This window comes from Macrobrachium rosenbergii, chromosome 11, assembly GCF_040412425.1.
Source record: "Macrobrachium rosenbergii isolate ZJJX-2024 chromosome 11, ASM4041242v1, whole genome shotgun sequence".
Lineage (NCBI taxonomy): Eukaryota > Metazoa > Arthropoda > Malacostraca > Decapoda > Palaemonidae > Macrobrachium > Macrobrachium rosenbergii.
The window spans coordinates 35,553,117-35,575,195 of record NC_089751.1 but is presented as its reverse complement, the minus strand read 5'-3'; the positions used below and the strand labels follow the sequence as shown (position 1 = coordinate 35,575,195).

The 22,079-nt window shown below is 35.4% G+C and overlaps 1 protein-coding gene and 1 long non-coding RNA gene across 2 annotated transcripts in view; one reads left to right on the top strand and one right to left on the bottom strand.

Annotated features, from left to right (window-relative positions):
* Positions 1-16,753, top strand: part of LOC136843325 (transmembrane protein 164) — a 77,089-nt gene extending 60,336 nt beyond the window's left edge. The window contains exon 8 of the mRNA XM_067111600.1: positions 1,883-16,753. Within this exon, the coding sequence (XP_066967701.1) occupies positions 1,883-2,077 (195 nt within the window). The 3' untranslated portion in view covers positions 2,078-16,753. The remainder of the gene's footprint in view (positions 1-1,882) is intronic.
* Positions 16,128-22,079, bottom strand: part of LOC136843326 (uncharacterized) — a 16,242-nt gene continuing 10,290 nt past the window's right edge. Inside the window, exon 3 of the long non-coding RNA XR_010854526.1 lies at positions 16,128-17,938. This is a non-coding gene — a long non-coding RNA (uncharacterized lncRNA). The remainder of the gene's footprint in view (positions 17,939-22,079) is intronic.

Sequence of the window (22,079 nt, the reverse complement as noted above, 5' to 3'; positions counted from 1 at the left end):
GTAAACATTAGGAATAAGCTAAACTTATGCGAAAATTCGTTTTGCGCAAGGAGTTCTGGAACCTAACCACGCTTAAGTTCAGGGTATGACTGTACAGTACATAAAAAGAAACAATTAGTTACCTTTACTCCTGTGGTTGGCTCGCATACTGGGCATTGCAAAGGGAAGTGAGACAGGCTTGACTATTCTACTGGATGGAGGAAGGTGCTGGAGATACTGGGGCAGGTGAGTCTGGAGAGGCAGAAGGTGCCAGCCCCAAACTCTTCACTTCCACTCCCTTCCCCCTTTTCTGTTTTCATGATTTCAAACAAACTAAAATTTTAGCCTTCTCCTGAATCAACTTTAGGCTAATTGGGATACGCCATTGATACAAGTGTTCCAGCCAAAGCACTAAGTAAATGTTCCATCTCAATAATGAGACCACTATGCTGCTGTGTAATTACAGTTGATTTCATAGGAGCAGATCCTTTCACATGTTCAAGTTATGCGCTTTTTACCTTTAATGATCATCGACACAGTTGTTTGACTAAACCCGAGTGCGCGGCCAATATTCGATGGTGTTTCGCCCTTTTCAGATCGTTTTACTATAACTTTCACTTCCATGGAGATGGCTTTCCCTTCATAGCACTGCCACAGAAGTATGCATTACGCTTGAGAGCCGTAATGAAGTTAAAAAAGTTCCCAAAAGAGCAACACAAATAAGAGAAAGCAAATGAGACACCATTCAAGATGGTGTATAGCGAGCGAGTGACCAACGCTGTCTTCCCTGTATTCTGATAAAGGAACTTAGTAGTTCATATAAAATATTAAGCCCAGTTCAAGCACTTATGGTTTAGCTAGATGTTACAGAAAACATCCCAGATGGTCCTATCTTTCCTACACCCCAGCACAAACAAACCACTCTCTACTGGGCTGAGAATTATTTTAGTGGCCCTCATTAAAAAGGCAGACAATCTGCAAGACATCAAAAAGGTGAGTAATGTACTTCATGAACTTTCTTTAGAAATGTTTCTTTCGAAGAAGTCTTTGAGTGTACAGAGTAGTTATTAATTAGGAAAGTCACTGTATCCAGAATAAAGAAAATGGTTAATAACCTGTGACTTTACTTGGGACCAAAAAATTTTATCAGGGTTGTTGGGATTTATATGTTAGGAGCTAAGCCATTTTGTCACCTGACAGTTTCTTTTGTAAGCTCAGGGTTTGACTTAGGAAAAACCTGTTAGCCGCTGTGAGTCCTCAAACCCACCCATTTTCCCTAACGAAAAATCATGGGACTGGGGTGAACATTGATCTTGCACAGACCTGCGTGTAATGAGGAAGGTGGCCGACATATGCTGTTGTCACATCTGTGCAAATGGGATGTAGAGAGAGTGGAGGCAGTCATTGTAGGGCAGGAGATAGAGCCCTCCTGTCCTGAGTCCTTTATATTTTGTCACCATGCCAACGAGCACTATTCTGGCCAAGACCAACTATACGAAATCTTTTAATTGGTTGCCCTGTCTTATGGAGCTGGGGGGACCATGAGAGTGTAACTTACACACCAATGTGTGATCTTTAGGATATCCCCATTACTGTGGAGTATGTTGTCAGACTGTTCTCAGTATATCAATAAGAAGAGACACCATATTTCAGGTTCGATACAAAAGGTTTTAAATAATCTTATGTATTTTTCAAGTTATCAATATTTAAGGTATTTTGCTAAAACGAAATGGTTCCAGTGCCAGGTTATCATACCAAACTTTCATACATCAAGTCAGTTGTAAGCTAGCAATAGTTGCATAGGTTCAGGAATATTTATAATCTAAAGACTGTGAAATTAGCTGTATAAGTGACTGTTAGAGGTATAACCAGAGGACAGAATTAAAACTCAGCTTTTTTTCAGGTAAAAGATAATTTGGAAGCTGATGTGACAATGAGTGCATATGACCAGAGCATAGTCAGTCATGAAATGGCTGAGAAACAGAGAGCTGGTCAAGATAAAAAGAATGGCCTAAAGCATAATGGAAGTATTCACAGAAGAACTCGCAGTGCAGCTGTGAGTGTTCCTCAGTGGAATGGTCACAGCCATAAAGAATAAGTTTCTATCATGAATCTCTTTACTAGGTCACATTAACTTAATACTTAATCTTATGTGTTGTGACATTACATTTTTAATAACATACTGTTAATTCTGCAGTCTTACAAGTTTATATTATTCATTTTTCATGTAAGGATTTTTTACTGAATTTATTATGCATTTAATTTGATTTGGTATGAAATCAGAAGGGCAGAAATATTCCACTTATACCATGAAATACTTTCACCAATTTTGTGCAGGAAAATGATAAAAGAATTTTCTGTTGTAAGGCTCATGAGTCTTTCTAGTTTCGTGCACCTTACTACCCAAGCTATGCAACCCTGAACCCTGTTGGCCCTTTGCACACAAGCATTCACATTGCTGGTGTTTCAGTGAAGAGTATTGAGGCAAGGTGTGTGAGTGTACCTTTGTAGGCATGTTTGTAATTTAATATTTGCATGCATGTATAGGCCAGCTAGTTTGACTTTTCCTTCGCAGTCAGTTCTTTTATAATCAATTTTCACGAAGATTGGCAAACGTGTATTTTTCATTTTCATACGTGGTAATCGGCAAATCAACTTTTATTGATTATGCCTAATATAATGTATATAAAGCTGATGGTATGAGATAAAATAGACACTACAGTCTATAAGATATACTTTTGACTTGGTAATGAGATATATTTCGTTTATTGAAAAGTAATTTGCCCACTTTTGTGTCTGTGGAGTTACCCCTTTATATTGTTGTGTCACTGGAAAGTTTTGTTTTGCATTTTAATTTATTGAAATGAGTCATGGATGGAAGATAGTCGAGAATGATGTATTCCTAGTCAGTTTTGGAAATAGATTAGCTGCTATGCAGGGTAGCACCATGTGCTAGATTTTTTAATGAATATGCCTGCTGGCACTGGAGATCCTGGTAATAACAGTATTTTGTAATGAGGTACACTATAAATACACTAATGCTGCCAGAATGTAGTTGTCACCTAAGTCGTATTAGCTGTATTGTACATTTCTTTGAATGCACTTTTTATGAAGACGTTTGGTTGTGTTAGATTTTTCACAGTACAGTAGTCTTATTCCTTATGGCTTATGGTTTGTTTTATGTAACATTCCTTTGTATAATGTTGGGTATACTGTAGTACTAATAATGGCCTGCATTTACTTAACTGGTGTACCAAAATACAGAAGAAAATAATTTTGTTATTACTCAGTTTTTTATTTTGTCCAGGCCATAATATATAATGCTTTTCAGCCACCTGTATCCTATAAGTACTGAAGCTCACAGTACCAATCATTTTGCATAAAAGTATCATTGGTAAATTGAAGACTATTTTGGTAATATATGTATTTTTAAATTTCTTTCATTACCAGTAACGTGTACATGAAGCCAAAATTTCCCAACCAAGAACTTACAGCTTGGGTTAGATATAAATGTGAGTGCATTTTGTGATGGAGTTGTTGCATAGCAGTCATTGAGGAAATGTGTCTTGGTTATAAAGTGTTTAGGTGTCAAGAGATTTTCCAGATCCAGCTTTCACACAGTGCTTTCCTGAATGAATTGAAAATGGTACCATTTATTACTTGTTTAAAAAGGAGAAAGCAGCCAAATAAAGTTTTTTTAATATTATGACACTTGCATATCTAAATTGGTGCCAGTTGTAGCTTGCATGCATACAAAATAGATTTGGAAGTGCCAAAATTAGTTGGTGTATTAAGTAGGTGTAATTAACATAGCTTTAATAGATTCCATTGCAATACTATAGATATTGTCATCAAATATTATGGCAAAACAGTGATCTTTGTCATCTTCTTACTGGTGTGTAATATCAGCAGTCTGGAGTAAGTTTGCTGAAAATCAATTTTTTTCTGGATGAACATTTAAAATATGTACCATTTGGTTAGAAGATTCAAAACTAACAATTTAAATAGAATTTGTATAGCTAAGTGTCTGCATCATTTTGGTAAGCCTTGTATGTATAAAGGTCTTAGATTCACTTGATATATAGCTATGCAGATCACAGAGATCCCAGCATCTTGAGCACAACCGCATAGATCTTTGATACCAAAGTAACAAAAATTTGTAGCTGTGGAAAGGCTGCTTTCAGTGTCTGAGAAGTAGTGTAGTTATAATAAAATGGAGGAATTGCTTGTGGTCTGGGATATTACGAAAAGGTGATGTTGATGTCAGCATTCTAAATTTAGTTAATTTTTGCATACTGTAAATCCTAGGTTCTTCCATGAAAGATAAACGATTCTTTATCTTCTACTTTGGGTGCTTGTTTTGTGGATCAAACTAGATAAAATTGAATTGTTGTCAGAGATAAACTGTTTTCTGGGGTTGTCCCTCTTCATCATTGTGTTTTGAATTTTATGTGTAGTTGTATGAAATTTTATGATTATCTATATTATTTTATTCAGACACACTGGGCTCCTTTAGCCCCATTCCGTGTACAATTTGCATAAGAAAGACAAAATTCTAAGTTTTTTCTTGCCATCAAAATTGACATTAATTGAATAAAGTTGAATAAAAGCCTTGCTGACATAACTGAAGTAACAGAATGAATTTAAAATAAGATGACATCAACTGAAGCAAAACTGCGTGAAAAGGAAAGGTTCTCACCAAACTCTTAAATCTATGGGGAGGGAGTGGAAAACACATGTGAACGGGACATTAATGCAAACTCTTCAGAAAATGTGAACGTGAAGGAGGACCAAACAAGAAATGGACAAGAAAAGCACAAAAACATGAAAAGACTTTGTTTGGGCTTGTGGTGCACTACTCAGAAGACTAAGAAATATTGCAGGTGGGGTATGTATGGTGTAACCTTTTTTCTTTCAACTCTTCAAGTTGGTGTAGTTGGATTCATTTTACATGGAATAAGGCTAATTATGGTTAATGGGTTTTCATGTAACAAATACTTGAGTTTGAACTTGTCAACACTGCATAAAATCTGAAATGTAGTTAAAAATCAGGGAACTCTTTAAGGTCATTATCAACTGAAAGTAGTTTTAAATCTTGTCACTTATTAAGTTTCATGAAATTATTTTGAAGAATGAAGAGTAAATTCCTGTTAGTGGTGGAATGCAATTGTAAAAGTATTTGTAAAAGTATTTTTTGATTTGCCAGTGTCTGATAACAGTTTGAGCCATGTAATATACTTGTCCTATGTGATTTAAGACTACAATACAGGTGCCTGTTAATGCCTTTATGCTCTACCTGTGTTGGGGGATTCACAAAAAAATATTCATGGTCAAGGGATCATATATTGTATTCAAAATTTCAGATTTGTTAAAAGATGTCATTTTCTGGAAAACATTTTGCTCTCCATTGAGAAAATTTAATGTATTTAACGTAACTTTGTCTCATAGCTAACCTGACATTAAAATATATACTTTTTCTCGTAGCTAACCTGACATATTAAAATATATACAGTTTATGTAAGTTGGTAATAAAGTTTATGAATGGTTTTTATAGAAAAACTTTATCTTTCAGCTTCTGTATTTTATTTTGAATTGGTTTCCTTAGAAAACTTGAATCACAGGTAGAGAGTAAAAGCATATCTGAAAGATGATTTCATAGTTTAGTATTATGAATCTTAGACATAATGTGTAGTTTGATATTTGTATGGAATAGATGATAATTCTGGTAGATAAAGACTTCGTAATGTTTTGTATTAGGGAAAGCAGTATAGCAGCAGCTTCAAAGCGGTAATTACACAGGCGAAGGAGTGTGGAGTAAGTGTAGTGAATTTAGTAATGACACTGATAAAGGTTTAGATTAATTCTATTAAAGGGATGAAGTAATGAAATATTTCTTTCAGCAATGACCAAGCTCCCTTTGGTGCAGAGCAGTTTCTCTCCAGAAAAAATGCATACATGTACAGTATCAATGATCAAATTAAACCTGCTAAAGCTTCTGCTATATTTGCACTGCTTCCAAGTGAAAATATATATATATATATGTGTCGTATAGATTCTGTGATATACTTAGAACCCTTTTATATGTATGAATTTTTCTTGTTATTTCTATACATCTATTTACTGATATCTGTTAATTTCAAGAGAATGATATTCTCGGGAAGATGGGGCACATATTTTTTACACTAAGTGCATCTTGCTTTAGACCATGATTATTTACAGACATTAGGTAAAGCTTATGTGGTGTTCCTGAATTTGTGCTCAAAGCATATACAGTAGATTGATTTTTATGTGAATATTTGAAGGTAATGAGTAAACAAGTAGCAGCTTATGTAATTGTGTTCAGTGTGCGTGTGTATGTAAGTACAGTTCTGTGTCCTACATCCTTTTCCTTTTCTTGCAAGTATTCCTTCAGCCCCTCAAGGCTCATGTATCGAATTGTATCTTGCAAAAGATATATTACGCCACTACTGCAAAATACCCTACATGCATGTTGTGTCAGCACTATAAGCAATTTGTACTTAAAAGATATCTTGGAGGAAGGAATACTCAAGTAGGACAGCATGTGCTGTATGTGGGTTACAGTTGAAAGTTTTAAGGAACTGTCATATGATTAACTTTCACTGGAAGAGAATTTGTTTTATTGCCTTTAAAAAGATTATCATAACTCAGGATTGACCTCTAATACATTTTATAGTCATCATTAATAGCATTTGATTATTTTAATGATGTCTGTAGGCTCTTAGGTGCTTTTTAATGCAGGTCATTTAGGTTTTGGATGTTTTTTACTCTATATTTAATCCTGCTGGCTTGACAATTTACATGTATTTTCTTTTTTAAAGACCTGATAAAATATAGACTGAAGAAAGGTCCTTTCACAAACAAAATTATAAAATAGTGATTTTATAGATATGAGAAGAATTCAGTGTGAGGTGGGTAAGTTTCAGGCAAAGTTTTATAGCTACTGTCTTCATTTGTTTTACCTTTTAACTCTTTTGAGACTGATGACATCCGATTCCCAACTGTTAGATTCAGATGACACCATCCAAAGTAAATATTTGGCTAACTTTAGTGTGTCATGTTGGCTTTTTTTTTTTTTTTTTTTCATTTTTAACATTAAAGTACAGGTATTATGCTTCAAAATGACACTATAAGCTGCTTTATACCATGAAAAGAAAGTTTACAGTGAGCTATACAACAAAAAAACTTTTGTCCATAATTGTTCTTTGTATGATTGAGCAGATGAATTTACAATGACTCCCCAAAAAAAAAAAAAAAATTAAGGGTGAACTAATTGGAGTACTTTGCAAAGCCTGTTGATAGCCAACATGGATTATATGTAATTGGTATAATTAAAACTCTTTGAGGCACATTTGTGATGATGTTAATTCTAGAAAACCTTAATAATAGACATTTTTCTTACACTTTCAGTTATAAAATTTGTAGGCTGCCATAAGTCAAACTCAGAAAATTCATTCTTGAAAATGAGAGATGAAAATTTTAAGAATGAGGGAAAAAAAAAAGTTAAATTTAATAGTAAGGCACAAAGAGATACAATAGAAAAGAGCATTGTTGGCTTGGCATCAAAACTCTGATTGGCGTCTGGTATTAAAGGGACCATTTTCACTGTTAACTGCCGTGGTCTGTTGCTTTCAAAGACTTATATATAATCAATAATCCTGTAATGTTCATCCACATTTGTACTGCTGAAATGCTTTGCAATATATATAATTAACAGCAATGAACACATATTTGTCAGAAAACATCCATACATTGCCTTATGAAGAAAAGTTTATAACGCTAATATTGTACTGTGTTGATTTTAAAATATTTCTTGATTTTCTAGAATTGTTGGTGAAAGTTTTTTGATGCTACCAGCAAATATTCTTTGATTTTACCTAATGAAGTGTCTAACATAATAAAGCTATCTTGCTTTTCAGATTGCTAAGTAAATTGCACGTAAAGTTTTTAGTAGATACAGTAATTAATGTTAAATTCATGTAAAAGCTATTTAGACTATTTTACTTATTTTGTGTATTACATAAATAAGTAATTCATTTAAAACCATATAAATCTATTCGCATTGCCTCATTTTGCATTTTCCTGTTAAAGACATGAGCAAAACTGCTATTTAGAAAGTCAGCGTTATTGGCAAGAATCCTTGTTTTCCTTAATTAGTCCAGAACCCTTTAATATGGGCTGTTTCTGTGTAAGTGAATTCTCATTATGTAATTTAAAATAAACTACTGTTACAAGACGGTGTTCAAAAATAGTTAAGTCAAGAGTGAATTCCCTTCAGATAATTTAAAAGAAACTTTTTTTTTTTGACAGTCATGTAAAATTAATGTCTTTTTATTGATTATTTAGGTCAAATATGGTCCCTGTTCAGTCAGCATTTACTAATCTTTGAAAACAGATCAAAAGTAGTCTCACAGGCTCTTGACTAAGGATTCTGCTCTAGTGTAACGCAGTTTCTGTAAGCTGTGTTTTATTAGGGACATTGCTTTTGGAGAATGTTAAATTGCTTAGATTTTACATGGCTTCTTGTGTTTGTATTGCAGTTCTTGTCATGTAACTGTGAACAGTTTTTTTGCAGTCTCCCTACAAGAAATGCATGTAATCCCATATACATTTTAGGTTATGATGGGTTACTGTTTTCATTTAATTTTTGCTTCCATAACTGAAGCATGTTGAATACAGTATATCATTTTCAAATCCACTGGTTGATAAGGTGTCTGTAAAAGAACACACACAAAAAGTTCCTAAACTCCTTTGGAGCACTGCTCTCTTAGTGTTTCAAAACTTTATTTCTAAAATAGAATAATTCTTAATTATGTGCCTTAAATCAGTGTGAAGCACATTTCGAGTTTAAATGTGCAGATGTGAGGTAAAGCTGTAATTTACACTAATGGTTTCACTTGGCTTTGGTCTTTTCTCATTTATACTTTATTAATTCTTTCCTATTCAAATAAAGTCCAGAAGAAAGAATTCTTAAGATCACCTACCTCAGAGCTCATGTACAGTGCCTTTATTACAGTTTTTAATACATCTTAAAAATTTTTGTGATATCAGCATAGTGTAGAAACTATAGAAAGGTAGTTACTGGTATTTTGCTTGAACACAACTCATTGTTTAGGCTAGGGTTCCTAGAAAATGCAAACACTTCATATCTTACGATGAGAACATTGTATCACCATCCTGCTAACAGAAATCCAAGCTTCTCTATCATCTGTTGAATATAAGTAGCTTGTGTACCGAGATCTCTTGAATATTCAGTAGCTTATGGTTTAATGTGCACGATGGCTCAGATGGAAATGCCAAACTTCATGTGTTAGCTTGAATATCAGCTGTTGACACAATACCCAATTTCTTTGTTGTCAAATTATATTATTTATCATACTATCACTTACAGTAATGAATCTGAATATACCATTAGTATTCTAGCACAGATGTATGGGAAGTTTAGGAATCTATTAATCTTTTTAGACACCTTGAATGCCTCTGTTTCCTTTATTGGACCGTGGGATCATGAGAGAGATATACTGTACAGTTTTGACAGATAAACTTGGAATTATAATGTCTTCAGGAAGATCATTGTTAAAATTCACAGCAGTATAAAATAAATATATCTCATATATTTAATTTAGCATCAAAAACTGACATCTTCCTGCCTCACTCAGTAAACTTTCTTTCACATGCCTCCAGACTTAGGGATGGAAAATACAGTACATTTATTCAAGTTTGTGCAATATAACAAACTTCCTTATATTTACACATTTATAAGTTAAGAATTCTGCTCATATGTATGATTACTATTATCTTCCCATGACTCAGTGTAAAGTTTGCTGCTCACCAGAGTAGTAGGGAAGTGTGTCCAGAATAAGGGATTTTATTTATGCATAATAATATATATATAGTCCCAAAGTAATGTACAGGTTTAAACTTTACTATGTATTGAACTTTCCATGTGTAATTTTGTATCTTGTGCATCCTGGTAATTTATTTTTATAGACCAATATATTTTTTAAAGTATTTATGAGAATTTTGCCATAATATTTTATTTTGCTCTATGTAGTAATTTTGCTTTCTTAATATTTTAGGATTTTATCCAATCTTTTCTTTAGGTTTAATCAGAGATACTATTTTTAACCTTTACCAATTTCATTTTACTTTTAGTTTATTTTCAAAATTGTTTTTCCTTTTACATTCAGTTTTGTGATTTGATTTCCATAATTGTTTTTCAACTGTTCAATCTGTGTAGCTTAACTTCATAGATTGCCTTGCATTTAAATTCCAGCCATTTTGTATCTTGTTGATTTAGTGGTCTTAATGTTTTAAATGCCTACATTTTGTCCTGTAATTTGTTTCATCACAATCCCAGTTAATCACATAAATGCCCCTATTTTTGTCTGGAATTTGTCCAGGATCACCAGTCTTTTGTTTGTCAGACAAAAGTAGGTAGTCTAACTAAGCACACACCCTCCAGATCCTCAATTGTGTATAACCAATAACATCACTTTTTGGGAGCATACAGTGCTGGTAACAACTCCACTTATGTTCTCCAAGCACTTAATTCAAAGAGGAATTGCTGCCCAGTAGTTTCTTTTCCATTATTTCTAAATTGAAATAATTTATTTCAGCCCTTGTTCACTTTAAGTGCTTTTTGTAATGATAAAACTGAATTCTATATTTATTAGGTACTGTTCAGTCAATGCTGTCATGTGTCATTTGCTAATGTTATATATCAGTGAGTAATTCCTTCATTCCACTTCATAATTTTAGTATGTGGTGCATAGTTCACTTTTTTAATTATTCAGTGAACTTCTTTTGAAAGGAAGTTTCTTTTTCATTGTGTGAAGCTAACAAATCATTACCTGAATAGCAATTTGTAGTGCATTTCTGCTCACTTTAATAACTGTTTCCTGTTTGTTTCCCAAAATGCAGTGAAAGAGGAAGTATTCCTTATACTGTGTTTTGTGTCATCACTTCTGCTCTTTGATGATATTTTGGAAAGATTTGTGTACTGTATACCTCTTACTATGTGTTTTGTGATTTTTGTGATTTTACACTCTACTTTAACATGGTCTAGGTGACCTATATGATGGTTTCTCCAGTAACCACATTTTTTCTTGTATTGCTTTAATTGACATATCCATTATAGTTTTGTTTTATTGGTTGTGTTCTAGCTGCCTTTTTAACCCTATCTGGTAGGGATATGCTATTGCTGTGATCTCTTTCTTATATAATGAATTTTGTGTAATTTCCATGCATTGGTTATGCATTCATTATACCACAGTCCAGTTGCTGGGCCTTTCCAGGCAGAGACTGTCATGTATTTATGCCTTTTAACTGTTAGCAGTGCTGTCCTTAGAGGATTTCCTATGCGCCTCAATCAAGTGAAGATCAATTGTCTGCAGATAAACTCTTACTGGTCTTTGCTCTATGCCAATTTTTTATTGCTACTTACATTAGCATTTTGTCTACTGCCCAACTGCTGGTGTCAAACCATCATCCAGAATACCCACAACTAACCTGCCCTGCCTGCTGTCCAGCCCACAGCCAATCACACCCACCTCACACCTGTCCTACTATATGACTAGCCTGGTACCACCCAAGACTGTGCCGAAGAACTGCCTGAGTCATATCCTTCCTTACCCAAGCATTGGCAACCTTACCAGATAACCTTTGTTTCCCTCTGACCATTGCTGATGTGGTGGGTGTCTCCAACTTATGGAAAGATAAGGTTGTCTTCAGTATCAGACTTTATCAATAAATTCTTCTAAAGGCAGAGATGATAGACATACCTCTCATGGTAACTGTTTCCCTTCCAGCAACTGTTCCTTCAGAAGTTCTTGCTGCAATATTGGTGGACACTGCAGTAATCAGGATCACTTTTCTAGATGGTCAGCACCCATGCTTGCTGCTATCAAAGCTTGAAGATTTGAGATACATAATCCTTTTCCCAACATTTGCTTACGTTTTCCTGACACTGGTCACTGTGGATCTGTCTTTTCTTAATGAAAGATTGCAGAAGTGAAGTGCCTCACCAGGGTTTTCCGTGTTAGAAGCTGTAACCTCGAGTAATTGAGTGCCAGCAGACCACGATACTATATCCTTCACCACTTCAAGACATGTTCCTTGTCAGTGAGTATGAGTCAACAGCTTATAGGATCATTGGGAATTACTTATTTGAGTGAGTGTGGTTGGGAATGCCTGATGCTGCTTGTATTCCTATCAGGTGACCATAAATGCTCTTGCTGTCAAGTAAGCAATCAGATTCTTTAGACAACAGTATTTCTTTAAAGCAGGTCCTGTAGAGGGCAGAGTTATTTTTCATGATTAAATCTTTTCCCTTTTTGTTTTAGTGCTAAAATTTCTAAATGAATTTTCTTTTGGTCACTAGGTGGGGATACATTACATATTAGTAATGATATCCTCTAGGGCTCTCTCATTCTTTATTTATTATGCATTCTGCCTTTACAGTAGTAGTTGATGGTGTCTTCCTTGTACGTTGGTTGGTTTTGCCTCTCTGCTGTACCACTGGTTCATCATTTTTGTAACTTCTGTATCAATCTCCTTGTTTGAGTATCATTAGCTAGTTAAGATTTGGGAGACTGAGTCCAATTCTCTGTAGTCTCCTGCCAAGAAGAATGGTTAGAAAGGTCTCTTAACAAAAGTTTTAAAGGTGGTCTGTTTATTTCAGGCTGAGCCCAAGGTTGATTAGTGAATATGATGGTATTTAATATGACTGTGTAATGCAGGCTGCTATATTCTTTGAACATGCAGAAAAGTTATTTCACTTCTCGATTGTTGTTGGTTTTGACAAATGTATCATCAGTGTACCTACATATGTGGGTAGCTTCTGGTTATGACAGAAAACACGTTCCTTAATCGTACTAATATAAAAATTTTTAAAAATCACACCAAAGGGCAATCCCATCGCAATACCATCTTTCTGGATGTACATCTGGTCCCAATGAGTGGAGAAAGTTTTTTTTTTTTTTTTTTTTTTTTGGTACAGGTTGACAGAAGAAAACATACTGCTTTTTCTGGGATGTTAAGTAGTGGTTTTGTAGTTTCTGTAGATATGATCCATCATCATATTGATGGTTTTGTCTTTTGGTCGCACTGGTAGAGAGAAATTCCACAGCCATCGAAGCAATTATATGATCATTTGGTAAACTTTATATGACTAAGGAATCCGGTGGATGAAGATAAGCTGTATCAGGCAGAAACATATGTTGTATGAAGTAGAGTATATTGATCTATTTGGCCAGTTGATATGTAGGGTGGTGGTTTGGCTGATTATAGGGAATAGAGGTTTGCTTGCTTCATGGGTTTTCACATTGCCTTACATATTATTATTATTATTATTACTACTACTACTACTACTACTACTACTACTACTACTACTACTACTACTACTACTACTACTACTACTACTACTACAAGCCAAGCTGCAACACTAGTTGGAAAGTAGTGAAACGAGGCCAAGGGCCCCACTAAGGAAAGCAGCTTAGCACAAGAAAGAAGAATGAGCTATAAAACAAATATAACGAAAAGCAAACAAGCTATGAAGTGTCATATGTTAGCCTGTTCAGCAAAAAGTATTTGTTCTAAGAGTCAAACAAAATATTTGCACCAAGTTTAAACTAATTACTTCCAATTCGACACGATTAATAAAATCATTTCACAGAAGGAATTAAATTAATAGAAAACAGTGTGTTATTGAAAATGCATAACTGTATTCTAATTTTATATTATGAGGAGGATAGCACAGTTTTGGAAGATCTCAATTCAGTGGATAATTGGAATTATTAAAAATTTTATACAGGATGCATATCCAATTGGATGATGATGCCAAAGATCAGTGCCAAATTGGGGTTATAAAATTTATTTAATTCAAGATGCAAGCTTTTGCTGAAAACCAAAATTGAGAACAGTATTCAGAACATGGCAAAGTAAAAGAATGAAAGCATTTCCTCACAACAACCAACTCTCCATATATCTTGAAAGGCTTTTATGCAATTCAAGAGATTCACTGCATATGTTCAATTAAAAAGTGAATCTTCAATCAAATAAGACCTAGAATTTTAAATGATTGACATATGGATAAAAATACTGTAAAGGAAAAGTTCTGCAATCTGTAAAGGAAAAGTTCTGCAATGGGAATCCACTGTTCTAGTAGTATTATTAATTTGACTGTGACCAAGGGAGGATTTAGGTCAGCAGCACCCAAAGTAACTGTTTTTCATGAGGCGGCACATCATTAATGTAAAACCTGTGGTAGACACTTGACAGAAAATCCTATTTGTCAATTCTGTCACCTCTTCCATATTCTTAAGAGATCAATAAGTTCTTCAGGGAGCTTTTATCCTTCTACACCTACATCATTTAACACCAAATGGACAAAACAACCTTTGCTTTCCTTACTGTTAAAGTGTCCAGTTTTGAGTCTTGCGTTTGATCCAGAAACTGATTTATGAGTGTAGGGTTCTTGTCAGCTGGCTAATATTGGCAGCAATAAAACCAGTGCTGAGATAACCACTACGGGTCTTGGTTAGGTTTTGCAGGCATCTCTGATTCCTTATTGTCTAAGGGAAGCCAGACCTGATACAATTGATGAGAATAGTTGAATATGTTCTCGGGTGTAGAAAAACAAGGACAAGAGGATGCTTTGTTCTAAATGAATCTCCTGGGCAAATGGTAATCTCAGAAGAGGCACCTTGAGTGTTTGAAAAAAAAAAAGTTCCACACAACTGCATGAGTTGATTACCTCAACAGCGTGTAACAAAGGCATAGTTATGACTGAGCAGTGTTCCAAAACACTGCTCAATCATAGCCTCAGAAGATGTGGTTAACTCCTTTCATGATCAGGGGACCTAATCTCCAATTAAGTAGGAGCCTCAACAGTCCCATTCTCACTGAAGAATTTAATATTTTGGATGCCAGGCCCTCTCTGCTTCTTTTTATCAGCAATCAACAAGACTACTTGTCTGTCCATAGAGTTATCTGGCTTTAACCCCAGAGGACTAGACACTTCAGGGTTGATGACTTCTTACCTCTACTCTCCACAGAGCAAAAGAAGCAACAGTTCTATAGAGCTTACATCCTCTTTGCGAAGTGTCATAGGAACTTGGCAATGACTGTTGGTGGTTCCATGTTACAGTTGTTAAAGCACAGCTGACGTAGTAATGGCTTTTGGGTGTTTCATGTGGTAGTAGTTAAAGTAGAACAGTGCTCCTTTCAATAGTTGGGCTTGTACTCATTTATACAGATAGTGAAGGCAGGCTGTGTTACCTTTGGGAGAGGAGGTTGCAGATTATCATCACTGGTCATTCATGTCACTATCAAGAGGAGAAGTATGGAGAATTTTGGTTTCTAATTCTCACGTTGATGGTAAGTCTTCTACCATTCTAGTTTTGCAAGAGACTGACCTGATACAAGTGCTTTGCCTTATACAAACTTGTGAGCCGCTAGTCACTTAGCTCATGACTCCTTACAATGCTCACAAACTTCACTGGTTCATACAAGCATATACAGTACAGACAACTTTGGGCATTAAGCATCTTGGCCTTCCATCTGAATGGTGATTAGTGCATATATATTAGTGGGGTTGTTATGAAATATGTTTATTAGGACTTAAGTTTTTCCTTACAAACCTATTAATCATATAATGACTACCCTCTTCCCAGTCCTTCAGACTGAATGGTGATTAGTGCATATATATTAGTGGGGTTGTTATGAAATATGTTTATTAGGACTTAAGTTTTTCCTTACAAACGTATTAATCATATAATGACTACCCTCTTCCCAGTCCTTCAGATTTTGCTGCCTTGTATGCAGTTTTCACAAAAAGCGTAGGTATTGGTTTGCCTATAACTGAGGATCAAGGCACCGTGTGCATAGTGAAACTTACTTCCTCCTCTTCCGTCTAACAATTAGAATGTTGATCCTGGGAACATTCAGAACACAAGTATGCACATATGATTAATGGGCATGTATTAAAAAACTTAATTTATGAAGTTTTCAATTCCTTTTTGTTGGTTAGGATAATTCACTCTTCCGAGTCCTTCCATTTATTCATTAAGGTATAGCCAGTATAGTCTTTCAGGTTTTAAGTAAAACTTGAATGAATAAATTAGAAGGTCTGTTTTTACTTTTGGTTTTACTCTAATGCATGTTGAAGCTACTCGTGATGATTTGTCTACAGCCGTTATTGAGAAATTTAACCCTTTAAGTCTCTTGATGTAGTCATTTCTTCTCTCCTAGCATTAATCCCAACACCTGTTTATTTCTGAATTGTTTGTGGGCATCTTGGAAACTGTTAACATTTATACATACCTGTACAATTTCTTTCTCAGATTATAAAACCATAAAGACATGTTCATAGTAACACAATCCTAATATTCTTGGTGTGGAGTTCAATTGCTCACGTAGATGTTTAGTTATGTAATTTTTTTCGTCAAGTTTTACTGTTCATTGCCATAACCTTAACAACAAATGGGATCAAGTCCAAACACAACCTCACCTCTGAAGAAATGAATATTTCATCCTTTATATCTGCTAGTCTTAAATTAGTATTCTGTAATGATTCAAGAAATGGAAACAACTTACGATTCTCTTAAGTTTTCACTAGATGGCAAAGTGTGAATTTCAAATTTATATGGGTTTTCATTTAATGGGAACTGGTAAATACAGTATGGACATACAGTGCCAATTCTTGGGAAAACTGCTGAGAGATGTAATGAATTATAATAATAAATAGTATACAATTTTTTTATTCTAAGTAACCTACGTTGTTTCATATACAGCATAGATCTGAAATAAATATGGATGACAAAGACACTTTCTGATCTGTCAGTTAAGTAACAGGTTATGTTATTTGGTGAATTCTAGGGCCTCTGAAATAGGTGATTGTCTAACTGCTGTTAATATCAACATAATGAATAGATCTTTCTCACTGTTCATGACAGTGAAATAATCAAAAGTTGTGAATCATGATTTAGGTGGGAGTGAATGAATAACCATATGAAAAAAAATGTGGTAAGGTGCCTTTTAATCAAAAGCATGACATCAACTATACTCAGTAGTAAGGACGACATTAATATCAGCTATATTTGGTAAAGTAGTAAGAATTAAGCTACCTCTACAAATAAATTATTACATTTCAACAATACGTTAACACCAAATTACTGTACATCAAAGTTGATAAAAGTGCAGAAATGGACACTTCTTTAACCACACTACAAGTACAAAATGACAACAAAGACAACTGTAATACACTGAAGTTGTGAGTTAGCAAACCAGAGAAGGGGAAAATTCAGGGAAGACAACCATAATCCACACTGACTTCTTTTTTTTGGAATTAAGATTGGGCCAGATACCTGGTATCAGAAATAGTTAAGATGCAGACTCTGGAATATGTTAACCAGATATCCAACAAAAATGTAATTTGGACCGACAAAAAACATTCTGAGAGCTAACTGATAAGTAAAACGATAGCATATATGTCAAATAAACAGAGCACAATGCAGTGAGTACTGTAATATTACCAATAATGAAGATGAACTAATAAAAAAAAAACATACTAGCCTCTTTAAAGATGATGATATAAAATGACTGGAACCCATAACATACACAGAACGAAATAAGTAGTATTGTAAGTGGCAAGGATTATAAATTAACAGTGCTCCTCTTAAAATTAAAATTCTAGGCTAAGACAGAGCGTATAAAAAAAATCTATACCTAACCTCTTCAATACAACAATTGTAGTAAAATGGGCAGACTACAAAAAATTTAACTGATGACTGATGAAACTGGTTAACGCAGAGCAAAGGACAGCTAGCAGACATATGGGACTTGGCCAGTGCGTGCACTCACTCCTTCTATAGCCTGGGAAACCTGTTCTAAACCTCTTTAGTCTTGTGATTGTGCCACCACTGCTGTCACTCCAGCTGGTCTTACATGGAAAATTATAATCTATTGTATTAAAATATTACTCGCTCCCTCATGAAATTTCACCTTACAATGTATGCAATATTAAAGTTGTATACAGTACATATTTTCTAAGAAATCAAAGGCCCCGTAGGGGGGTTAGTGCTATCAGTGCACCTCACGCATTGCACTGTAGCATTACTTGAGATTCTTAGCAGCACCCCTTGGGTCCCTAGGTGCAACCTCTTGCATTCCTCATACTATAATTCCATTCCTATTATCTTTCTTCCACATTACTTTCTACCCTATCCTAACAATTGTTTTATAGGGTAACTGTGAGGTTTTCCTGCTGTTACACCTTGAAAACCTTTACTCTCAATTTCCCTTTCAGCACTGAACACTCTTATGTCCCAGCACTTAGCCTTTTACTCCAATTCCAATTAACATTCCAAGAAATCAAAGGAGGCAACATTAATCACAGGCACACAAGCTATTCAAGGAAGCTTACTACTAAGGACTTTTAACATACTGATTCACTGATTCACTTTAGAGCAACCTCTCTGTTAATTACAGAAGGTATGTTTTGTAACTGACAGGTGCAATGTACACAGGTGTGTTGAGGTCTGGAGGCTCCTGCTTGAGAATGAAAGAATAAATCATAAATTGAGGCTATAAAGCCAAACACTGGATCACCTTCAGCCATTCAGCACTTAGGAGTAAAAAGAGGGATTTAGAGTGGTTGGACATAGAGCTAAAAAGATCAAGAAAATAAATGAGATGAAGTACAAGGGTCTAAGGTGAAACCGTAAGAAAATCCCCATAGTTACACAGAGAAGTAATATTTAGAAAACTTGGACAGCAAGACTGAAGGATGTAAAGTAAATGGCTAACAAGTGAGTACAATTGGGGCTGCGGAGAGACTGCAAATATCATTGAGTAGGACAGCAAGACTGAAGGATGTAAAGTAAAAGGCTAACAAGTGAGTACAACTGGGGCTGAAAAGATACTGCAAATATCATTGAGTAGTGACGATAGTCTTGTGGCCGAGAGGATACTGTGCTCGTAGAAATTTGTAGGTCAAGCTCTCATGCCAGACAACTTAAAGGGACCCTGTCAAAATGTCTGGAAAGAGGGCTGTGAGGATGTTGCCGGAATGCTTGTCTGCTGCCTGTGCTAATCATATTTCTTTAATAAAATAGAAAATTAGGGGGATTAACATGACGATGACTATGGGCTGTTGTAAGAAGCAAAAGAGGAGATATTGGAGTTGCTATAGTCTGGCTTTTGTATTTCATGTTTATTAAATTTATAACCAGGGAAAGGTTCACAATACTGGATGGATGTAGGGATTTTAGCGGAAGTCGGTAATGCCGCATAACCTAATTATAAATATTCTGGACTTGGTTGTTTTATCTGCTTCTTCATTTCCTTTATTACCTATATGACTCGGGATCCAGAATAGCTCAACATTTATACCAACCTTATGTAATCTATGCATGGAGTATATTTTTAAAATACTTAAGTACTGTACTTTAATAGCACTTCATCCCCTAGGTTCCTGTCACCCTGATGCTAGAGGGGATGGGGGGAACCTCTAAGAGTAACTACTTATATCTGACTCGTAACTCTACCCCAAGGTAAAATACGTAGGTATTAGGTATTGAACTTCGTCTGGAATACATGTATGATGTGAATAAGTGAAGAGCTAGAAAATGTACCTTGCCACCCATTAGATCAAGGTACTGCAGTGCTGGGTCTGGTCACAGAAGACTGATGATCTAAAAGATCTCCCAGCACTGTCACCCTAGTGGGTCCCATGAGAGGTAGGAACTGTCCTGGACAAAATTAATACAGTATTCCATGTAGAGATAACAGAAAGACAATGGCAATGGGTATGGACATCCTTACCATTAAGTTAAAATTCCAATACTACATAACTAATTTGACACCATAAAGAGGTATTTGCAATTTGTAGGTCTCACATCATCCAAAAAACTAGATCTACAATAGCTATTTAAGCACATCATGCAAGACCGAGTGAATGTTTATTCTACGTGTGTAACACAGAATTAAAACTGCTGGTGACAATACCAGGAACGGCAGCAGAAGAGCAAAATGGGAGTTAATAGTCAGAGGAATATTTGATCCAGGATAATTTCCTCCTCCAAGCAAGTCCTGACACCCCCCTCCCAAAAAATAAATTTCCTAAATCTCTATTGTTAAGGATAAAATACAGCCGCATCAGAACAGTAGGGTAGTCAAAGCACCGCAGAATAACTTATCAGCTACACTAGCAATCCTGAACCTCAAGATGTAAAAGAGAAAAATATGAAATATAACACCAGTAAAAATAGGCAGAACAATGATAAGGCAATAACATTACAAACACAGCTGTCAAACCAAAATCACCACATGACTGAACCTTATGCTAGCACCAAAAATTGGGAAAATACCACTAAAACCTTAACAATGAAGAAGAACCTAAACAGCGGATGCAGCAGAATAGAGGGGAGAGAGAGAGAGGGAGGGCACGTTTATACACAGACGCAAATTTATACCTAAAATGTGCCTCCACGAGTGAAACACTATTTGATAAACAGTTACTCAGAGCACAATTAATTTTTCAAGCCTCAAATTTTGAATGCTTGCCACAGTTCAAAGATTGAAACGAGAACTTGACGAAAACCGGCCATGAATTATGCATCACACCATTACAGGATAAATATGCAACTATGGATACTTGGGAGAAATTTTCAGGTATGCATTTGCATAATATCACTTCACACCATAGCCTCCCGTGAGTAGTTTGTACCGTGACAAAAGTACTGAGAATTCTGTAAAGAACATAGGCTACATGCAATGAAATATTGTAGCTAGCTGTCCTCGCAAATACTAACACTAATGGAGATTAAAAGGATCAAATATAATACATAACAAAATATCACAGTCCTACTTAAGTAACCTGGTTTCAAATATTGAGTTTGTTAATGAAGAAAGTAATTTTATTATTTTTGATTTCACTGTTGACGTTGGCGCTACTGCCTTGTTAGCGCTGATGGGATTAGCTGTTAAAAAGAATGATGACAAAAATTTGATAAAGTCGAAATACTGTACGCAAAACAATTCTCTTCCTGATTCCAATCTACTCTTCCTGTCAGCGTTTCTCCGAAATCTGAAGCCATTTCAAATCTGTTACATATAACGAATATCCTTAAACCCCGACAATTCGTTACTGTACAGTACTAAAATAATGCTAAGGGAGACATACGACCGTACCATTCTCTCTCTCTCTCTCTCTCTCTCTCTCTCTCTCTCTCTCTCTCTCTCTCTCTCTCTCTGACATAACCTGGCTCATGTTCAATTTGTGGGTCATCGGAAATAATTATTAAACGATTCTCAAGATCTTGCTTTTCTTATGCTAAACACAATCGGATAAGGAAGTTGAATAATGACAACTAAAGCTGTTTTAATCTGCTCTTTACCGCGTTCAAAGTGGGGATTGTTTTATTCAACCCTACTCGCGGCAAGAGGCTTGGCGATAGCAATCAATATACAAAAGTACAAAAATTGTACCCGAGCGTGTGTGCAGTTGCTGGAATTATGTTACTTATTGTGCATACATGTTAAAACGTTTGTCGAAACCATTGTTTTATCCTAACAATATCCGCGTGCTCTACATAAACTGGACTCTATTGACAATATCTGTGTGCTCTGTATAAATTGGGTACATCAGTTCCGTTTGACGTATCATCCCGACAGCACAGTTCGTTCAATCTTTGAACAAGTGTTTGCGCATTCTTATGATTTAGCCAGAGCTGAAAGTAGTATGGCTCCTTTCGTAGAGTCATAACATCACACAACATTTATCATGATAATGAAAATTATCTCCCCCCCCCCTTTTTTTTAACAGCCGCACACGCACAACTTTTACTGATCGTAAATCGCCTAAAGGAATGTCAGTCTACTGTCTTTCTTGGAACCAAGGTATTCTTTAGACATTGCTTGGAACCACGGTTGTAAAGGGAAAAAGTTCACTCGTTTTTTCGCATCAGGAGCCATTTTTTTGTTAAGTGTAATGTCCAACGGAATAGCCAGGGCCCAGGCTAATGCCCTTTTCTGGACCAGGCCTCAAAACAACAACAAAATAAGTTGAAAGAAAGAAGGGT